Raw genomic sequence first — 8,463 nt, forward strand, 5'->3', positions numbered from 1 at the left:
TGTACTGTACAAAAACTGGAGATTGATGGCAAATCTTAGAAGGTTTTCGTCAGGGAAATCGTAATGTTATAATCATTAGTGAGATGATACAGTGTGAAAACTGACATATTTCAAAGGAACTTCATCTCGGTAGAAAAGAATTACAATAAATCTCTTGCGAGGAAGAGGGGGGGGGGGGATTGCAGGGACAGCTGCTGATAGGCGGTAAAGCTGTTCAGTTGTGTCATGATTAAGTGGAGATAAATAGATTTGCTCACTGAGCAAACTTCGCAACAAATTATTCAGACATTTAAAGTTGGGTAGTCAGGCAGAAGTGAGTGCCAATAAAATGACTAGAACGTGTTTTGTACTGACAAAAATGCTCCACACGCCACGGAAGATACATGTATCCAACAAAAATGTCATGGGGGAAGGGGAAGAGAACGATTAAATAGAGAGGGGCTGGGGTTGTCGTGTAGGTTTATTTCTCCCGATCTCCCGACCAGTACCATCTTCGTTAAAACAGCTGGTAATTGAACCTTAGAAAGATGGAAGCTAGAGGATTCACCGTGTATTTATAATGAAACAACTGTTTGCTAGTCATTAAAAAAGAAAACAACAATGTTTTGGTTCGTCGCGCAAGAAGAGGAGATTGCGTGACCAGTCTTCTATTAGGTATCTTTTGCTAGGTCACTTTGTACATCATTATTGATGTTATTATTATTTTTTTAGCATCAAAATGATCCATTTTTCTATTAACATTTCTTGGATGTTTTCATCAGACTCGCAATATCACTTGGAGCTCAAGACAGGCGCGGAGGAAAACGCTGGCACGGACCCCAATGTGTATTTCCAAATGATGGGAGACGAAGGCGAGAGTCAAGAGATCGAGCTCAAGAACAAAGGAAAAGGATACTTCAACAGAGGACAGCTGGACAGATTCAGGATCAGGGCTGAGGACGTTGGACGGGTGAGTGAATAACCGGGAGGGGGGGTACTCCCTTTTACGGGCTATATAGTACGTGCGGCCCTAAAGGGTATGGTTGTTTTAGCCGTTTTGGTCACAAGTTGGGTTTCGATTTTGGCCGCTTTGGTCTTAAATAGGGTATGGTTTTTGCACTCTAGTCTTGGATTTGGTGTTTTTTTTAAAGAAGAAGCTAGTTTTTCATCATCATCGATAAGACCATTGACAAAAAGACCTTCATAATACCTTTAACGTCATCCTGAACTAGAGAAGTAATCATAAAGCAGGTCTAAAACAGGGTATTGAGTTAATTAATAGGTATCGAATTTTTGGTCAGGTCACAAATAGGGTAGGGAAAATCACAGATTTTGGTCTTATGACGGTATTAAAGGGTTTTAGACAGCGGGGCGCACAACCCCACCCAATTTTTCTTGAAGTTCCCCCCTCCCGCCTTCCCGGGAGAAAAGGAGTGAATACTGTTCAATTTGCGATGCTCACGTGACTTTGTCAATCATATTGTCAGGCTTTCTATTCCTTGACCTATCTCCCTCCCTCCCCCCCCCCCTTGCGTTCTGCGTTTGCTGTTTCGCTAACGTTCTTTCTTTCAAAACACTACAAACATTGTTAACGTTGTTCTTTCAAAACACTACAAACATTCTACCGCTTACAATAATCTTTTTTTGCTTTTTCTCTCCCTTTTCCACTTACAGTTGAAAATGCTGCGTGTAGGTCATGACAATTCTGGCTCAAATTCCCGATGGTTGTTAGATGAAGTTGTGATCTATTCGCTGGCCCTTGGTGAACGTTATGTGTTCAAGGGTGGTCGTTGGATCGGCGGACGAAACAATTAAATCGATCTACCATTGGGTGAGTTGTAGAACCCAGAAAATATACATTCTACTTTGTTTTATTGGTGTATTTTTCCGAGCTGCATGTACGTCAGGGGTTTGAAAAGTTGTCAATCGATCCCCGTTCCTAATTCGCTTATTGTTTCTTTGGGAAGTTTCTTTTCATTTCCGGGAAATTTGTTCATCGCCAAAACAAATGACTTATGAACAGTGAGACAGCCTGTTAAAAGTGCAGGTATCAGTCACAGTAACGAAATAGCATCTCAACGATGCTGTTGCAGCATTGTAGGTGTTTAGAGTGGAGAATATGTTGTAGTTTTCGTTCTGTGACGTGGTTATCAAGCAATGCGTGGCTGCCCAAGCTTTATGTCTGTCATTTAGTGTCGTTATATTACTGTACAAGATTTAACTCGTATTACTTTTTTCACATCCTTCAGATTCTTGGAACATCGGGCAACTAGGTCTGTATAAGTTATTTCCTGCATTGCTTGGGTTTAACTCTTGCATCAGTGCAGTTAAAGCGATGCATTAAGTTAGGAATACGTTAACATACGGTAGTATGTCCCTCCCTCCTAACACTCCCCCCCCCCACCTTGATAGCCTCACCTTCCCTGTCTCTTCGTTTGTCCCACCTCCCCCGGTGTGGTCATACTATAACTAGCGACCTTCTGTTTAGTGGCCCGCTTTAGTCCCTCTCTTTAAGGTGGCTCAAAACAGTTTCCAGCATTAAGATTTTGATTGGTCATTATAACCACTCTTTATTACTTGATACTACAATCATGATATAAAAAAACTGTCCAATCATTGGTGAACACGTGGTTATCATTTTCATGACACAATAGGTTACTATAGCAATAATATGATCCGGTGAAAATATCCTTAATTACAGCTTTGGGGGCTTATAATTCACAAACGGCACGGTGAAGTTTTTTTTTATATATATATTGCCGGATAAGCAGGATAAGACGTAACTTTTGGCAAAGTTTAAAAAAATTATGTACTTAAAGATCAGAGTCACCTGAAATTTTCAAATATTTAAGGTGGCTCTGAACCTTATGTAAAGAATCTTTTTAAACTTTGCCAAAAGTTGCGTCTTATCATGCTTATCGAAATCTAAGTGCTGGAAACTGTTTTGAGCCACCTTTGAATAGTCACTCACAGACCTGCAACTGATCAATGGCCAACTGACGTAGCAGCTCTTCCTGCGCTTGGCACCAGTGACCTGTTGTTGACCGCGTCTTGTGCATGCGCAGAGATTGACTCATTAGGATATTTAATACTGAAGACTATTGCTTTACGGCTGGACGAGTAGCACTGGGTCTTGTACGAAAGTTTTGGCGGGAATGGTACTGCTTGCTAGATCCAGCTCTTTTCGTGACAATCTGGAACCCGTAAAGCTACTGGCAAAATTTAGCGGACGAAATAGTTTTTGGTTATGTTCATAATGAACTTGCATGCTTCTTAATTTATTGATATTCAAGTCTACAATACTGAGGTGCATGGAAAAACAGAAAATACAACTCGTATTTAGCACTACGTGAAACTGACGTAAAGTTCCGGGGTGTTACTTCTCACCGTTGCTGAATGACGTCAGGAGAAGCGAACGCACAACAATAGGTCCCATGCCTCTCCGAGCAAAATGCGTAGTCACAATCAGGACTGTGCTCTAGAATAGCCCGAGTGCCACAGGCGACTGACTTTTGTCTTCGGGCGACTGGACGACTCACTTTTTTTCATATAAGCGCGAGCACTGGGCACCCAGGATTTCATGGTTAGGAACGTTTGGGCTCCTCGTAATTTTTCTTACACCACAGCCTTGTCACAATCGTCGAATCTTAAATTCTCTATTTATGAGTTTAGCGTCCACTTGTCATAATATATGAACACTGATGCAATTTTTACTATTTCTGTTTTTGTTTCATTTTTTTTCAATCCGTCATCTGATTATGTTCCTTTTAGTTGGTCAAGAACCGAATATTCCAGATCTTATTGATTTCATGCAGTCTGGAGATGAACTAAAGATTATCAACGCTGCCAGATACTTGCAACATTTATGTTACAGCAAGGAATCTGTCAAGGACAAAGTCAGGTATTTAATGGAGAATGCAATATCTACCATTTATTTCATCCATCCATGATTGGTTTTGGGAAGTTTATAGGTGCGTTCTTCGATTTAGCTCAAGATTCCCAGGAAAAAGAGACAAACAAAACAAAGCGACGATTCCGCAGAATAAACCAGAGCCAATATTTACTCTGGCAAACGATTAAAACTGCGAAACAACTTCGCTAAAGCTGCAGTTTGAATTGGATGTTTGGATTCTACTTCAACTGTGGAAAACGCAAGAATCGCGCCATCGCAAAATTAAATTCTCTCAAAGATTACACCCAACTCAGTACATTGCAGTTTGATCGGAACCTAAAAGCATTCGCGTTTAGACAGCTTGGGTGCCAATCATTTGAATAATTAACTCCAAAAAATTTCTCGATCTGTTTCAAGACATATTTGTCCAGGTCACAATCGCAATACTTTATTCAAGAAATACAAATAACATGTAAAAAAAAAAAAAAACCTCTTATTTTGCAATTAAGTTTAATCTTCTAACCGTGATCTCCCACTGATCCCTCGGCCTGGTGGAAAACTGTTGTCCTTTTCCTTGAAACTGTTTGGACTACTCAAAAATTGTTGTTTCTTTTTGTTGTGTTTATTTCACAGAGAGCTCGGTGGTATTCCAGTTATCGTAAGGCTGTTGAGGCATTCTGAATGGCGTGTCAGATATGCTGCCATCTGTCTTTTGAGAAATCTCTCTTTCAGCATGAGACACGACGCCAACAGAGTAAGACAACCACTCTTTTTTGTACCTTTTACAATTCCTATTAACATGCCGTAAAATTATGACATGTTTATATGTTCATTCTTTTGTGCCTAGACGCAAAGTGCCTTCCAAATATAAGCCGACCATTTTCGAGCTCGAAATTTAGTCCACGAAGAAGTCGGCTTTTGAACAAACATCAAGCCGAGGCTTTCAACATTTGGATGTATAAAAATCCATTCACTTTGTTTGAAACTCTGTTTATTTAAACAGTTGGCTATCGCTGAATGTGGTGGAATTGAAGCCTTGATTGAAATATTACAGGAAACCGAAAAGACAGAGGTAAGAACAGTTATCGGATACTTGTCAGTACCCTTTTCAACAACCATGTATTTAACTTCTTCTCTTATCTCTTTTCCTTTTGGTACAGAGAAGCAATTTTGGGCGTTTTATGCAATTTATCGTCTGTTGAGGTGAGATAGTGTGTTTTATTTACATGTTTGTCCTTGTTATCTCACGGTGAACGGATGTTTTTTTTTTCGTGAACCTGAAGTAAACGTTCGCCTATTAATATACGTTTCTCAAAGCTGACCTCATATTACAGGTCTGTTAATTTTGTGTGCTTTCTTTTTCAGTCGCTTCGTTTAAGAATTCTTCTCGTATGTCTCCACATCATCGTCATTATCATCATACCTTACTCCGAGTGGACAGCTGTAGCGGCTCGAGGCCAGCCGCCAGTCAGGACCGAACCCTGGGCAGCGGTACTCGTCCATGCCACCAGACTCGTGCGCAACCTGTCTTCAGCCGGTACTAGGGCCCGGCAGGAGCTTAGGGACAAGAAAGACTTGGTCGACTGTCTGGTGTGGATTACTAGAGTTGGCGTTAAGAACGAGCATTACAACAACAGGGTAAGCTTCACTAAACTAGCCTATCGATTGCAGACAGCTCGTTTGTCTCAAAGACATGTATAACCCTATCAGGAGTCCAACTAGAGTTGTATCTATATGGAATTTATTTTCTCTGTCACCCAATTATAAATAGCCGAATTCAGTGTTTGAGCCAGAGCGCGCCATTGCGGGAATCCTGCGTTACAATTAGAGATGGCCCCAGAAAAACGAAAAAAGGGCCAATTTGGCCCTTTCCTTTTACAAGACTGCTGGCTTAACACAGGCATAATAATTTAAAAGCCATCCCAGTGCTGGAAATTGTGATCGATACGGTTGCCAATGCAACAAGCATTTCATCCTTGGCAACCAAACATTCTGGTTTAGTCGCCATAGTACGGCATAATGGCGACTACATTTCTCTGTGCTGATGATCAATAACGGCTATTTTGTCACACATTATGTCCTTCTAGAAAATCATATTGAAAGATCTTTGTTTCTAAAACATTCAACACAAGAAAAGAAGTCAATCTGTCCTTTTGCTTTGCTGTATTGATTCTCTCACATCGGAAAATTTCCAAATGGCTGACCGAGTTTGAAATCGCCCTATAGTGCATTGCAAACCCTTGATCATTGACTACGTCATGTAGGCCTAAGGATTGTTTTCTTGTATTGCACGGATCCTTCACACTAGTATCTGATTCAAAAGAAACTTTATTGAGTAGAAACCCTTCAAAAAGCACTTACTATTAAATTTTATTATAGATCCTAATAAACTGCTTTATTTTCCTTGGTACCCTGATGCATTTTTTCCTTCTGTAGCTTTCAGTTTATTGGCCCCTTTCCTAAAAAATTGGCCCCTAAAAAAGATCTTCAGGAGCCACTTTGGCCCTCAAGTAAAATTTTCTGGCTGAAACACTGCGAATCATGAGTGTACCTAACAGTTAAGTTTTCTTACCTCTTATATTTTGTCCCACTGCCATTTTATTTTTTGAGGAAAAATTAAAAAGAAGCCTTGTTTTAAAAATCGTATTTGAATTTCAATTAAACAATCAGATTATGAGCTCGAGATTTCTATCGCGTGATAGTTGACGAAATCGAGAGCGAATAATCTAATTGTTTTAGTATAAATCTACTGGTCATTCAAAACTTTATCTAAATCCTCTTCACAGACATTTCGAAAACGCCGGGAAGCGACCGTCATTTTGTTTAATAAGGACACACTGCTACGCTACTCACTATGTATCACATATTATAGTTCACCACTAAATTTTCTCGGATTGTTATTGGTTTAAGTTGATCACGTGACGCGATAGTGTTCATCCACAGAGAGACATTATCAGCCCATAAGTGCCCGTCCGAGGAAAATACCCGGATGGATAGTACTCGTCCGTGAAAATTTTTCTGTAAACAAGCGAGCTCATTAAAAAAATAAGCCAGTGAAATTGTATTAAGTGGGTTTTGTTTATTTTCCTTTTTAAATTTTACATTTGGCTTTCATGGCTTACTTCTACAAAAGTTGAAAATAATTCAATATGATTTTTGAACTGGCGCGCGGAAGAAACTTTGGTGGTGAACAGTAAAGACAATAGAGTGTTTATGTCTTGGAACTATCGGTCTGATAGTTGCCCCTTAGAAATTTGATGTTCTTAAAACTAGTATATTTGCCATCAAAGCTTCGCTTCTCGGGTAAATATTTGTTTTAAGAACATCAAATTTCCGCGGGGCAGCTATCAGCCGATAGTTCCTTGACAGAAACACTCTATTGTTTAAATAGATAGTGAGTAGCGTAGCCAATCAGAGTACGGCATTCGTGATAGAACACCAGTAGATTTATACTAGAACTCGAGAGGAACACGAAAAAAATGTTTTCTAACTTTTTAAGAACACCCCCCCCCCTCTCTGAACAAATTACAAACAAGGTGACTGCGACAACTTTTCTGTGTTTCTATCGAGTGTTAGTATAAATCTATTAGCGTTCTATCACGAATGCCGCTCTCTTATTGGTTACGCTACCCATTATCTATTCTGTGATGGATAGTGAGTAGCGTAGCAGTGTGCGCTTGTTAACAAAATGAAGTGTCTGTGAAGAGGACTTAGATAAGGTTTTGAACGACTAGTAGATTTATACTAAAACAATTAGATTATTCGCTCTCGATTTCTATGCGTGATCGTCAACTATCACGCGATAGAAATCTCGAGCTCATAATCTAATTCTTAAATAGAAATACTCGTGAAAATTTGAGAGAGCTCGACAAAGCTGCCGGTTACCGGCTGTGTTCCCACAACATTTCTCGTTCTCCCCAACTTCCACTCGTGTTCCTAGTATATCGATAGAAACAAGGAAAATGTACTTTCTCCAATAGCGTTTGCTCTCATTGACCACTTAGAGGTCACATGACGTCTTACAGTGAAACACTATCCCGCTGAAGTCCTTGAGCCGGGAACATTGTAAAATCTATGGCGTCAGAGAGAAATAGTGCACTGCTATCGCGAATTATGAGCGAAGTTGCGACCGCCGTATTCACATTGGGTCTTATAATGACTTTGTTGTTCAGGGTCCGGTTGTTGAAAACCGCGATTAGCGCTATTCGGGGATTAAATTGTTTAACCGACGATTAAAATTTAATCTGCGATTAGATTGCGTTGCTCTAAGCCCGATGAACGCTAATTAATCTCTAATCGGCGGGTTAAATTTAATACACCTCCGGAGGAAAAAAAAGTTATCGGCGATACAGTTGGAGTAAACAAGGCCACAGTTTCACGGGCAGTTTATTCGTCGGGGAAGCCATTTGGAAACAAAAGTTTCGCGCAATTCTATGACGTAAAATAGCGTAAGAATACATTTTAATCAATTAAAATAATCATATTTAATCGGCGGATTAATCTCCTTTTGAACAACCGTTTTCTAACCCCCGATTAGCTAACCCACGATTTGGAAATTTAATCGACGATTAGGCTTAATCAGAGGTTAGTTT

The 8,463-nt window shown here is 39.9% G+C and overlaps 3 protein-coding genes across 3 annotated transcripts in view; all 3 read left to right on the top strand.

Moving 5' to 3' along the window:
- LOC145500321 (uncharacterized) overlaps positions 1-8,463 on the top strand; it is a 246,823-nt gene that overhangs the window by 101,437 nt on the left and 136,923 nt on the right. The window lies entirely within an intron of this gene.
- Positions 1-8,463, top strand: part of LOC145500099 (uncharacterized) — a 121,699-nt gene that overhangs the window by 68,203 nt on the left and 45,033 nt on the right. The gene's annotated exons all lie outside the window — the stretch shown is intronic.
- The window catches only part of LOC145500111 (catenin delta-2-like), a 15,103-nt gene continuing 7,388 nt past the window's right edge, over positions 749-8,463 (top strand). Inside the window, exons 1-6 of the mRNA XM_081479599.1 lie at positions 749-949; positions 1,654-1,741; positions 3,751-3,880; positions 4,505-4,625; positions 4,875-4,943; positions 5,237-5,509. Coding sequence (XP_081335725.1) covers positions 749-949; positions 1,654-1,741; positions 3,751-3,880; positions 4,505-4,625; positions 4,875-4,943; positions 5,237-5,509 — 882 coding nt within the window. The remainder of the gene's footprint in view (positions 950-1,653; positions 1,742-3,750; positions 3,881-4,504; positions 4,626-4,874; positions 4,944-5,236; positions 5,510-8,463) is intronic.

Source organism: Orbicella franksi, chromosome 10 (genome assembly GCF_964199315.1).
Source record: "Orbicella franksi chromosome 10, jaOrbFran1.1, whole genome shotgun sequence".
Classification (NCBI taxonomy): domain Eukaryota; kingdom Metazoa; phylum Cnidaria; class Anthozoa; order Scleractinia; family Merulinidae; genus Orbicella; species Orbicella franksi.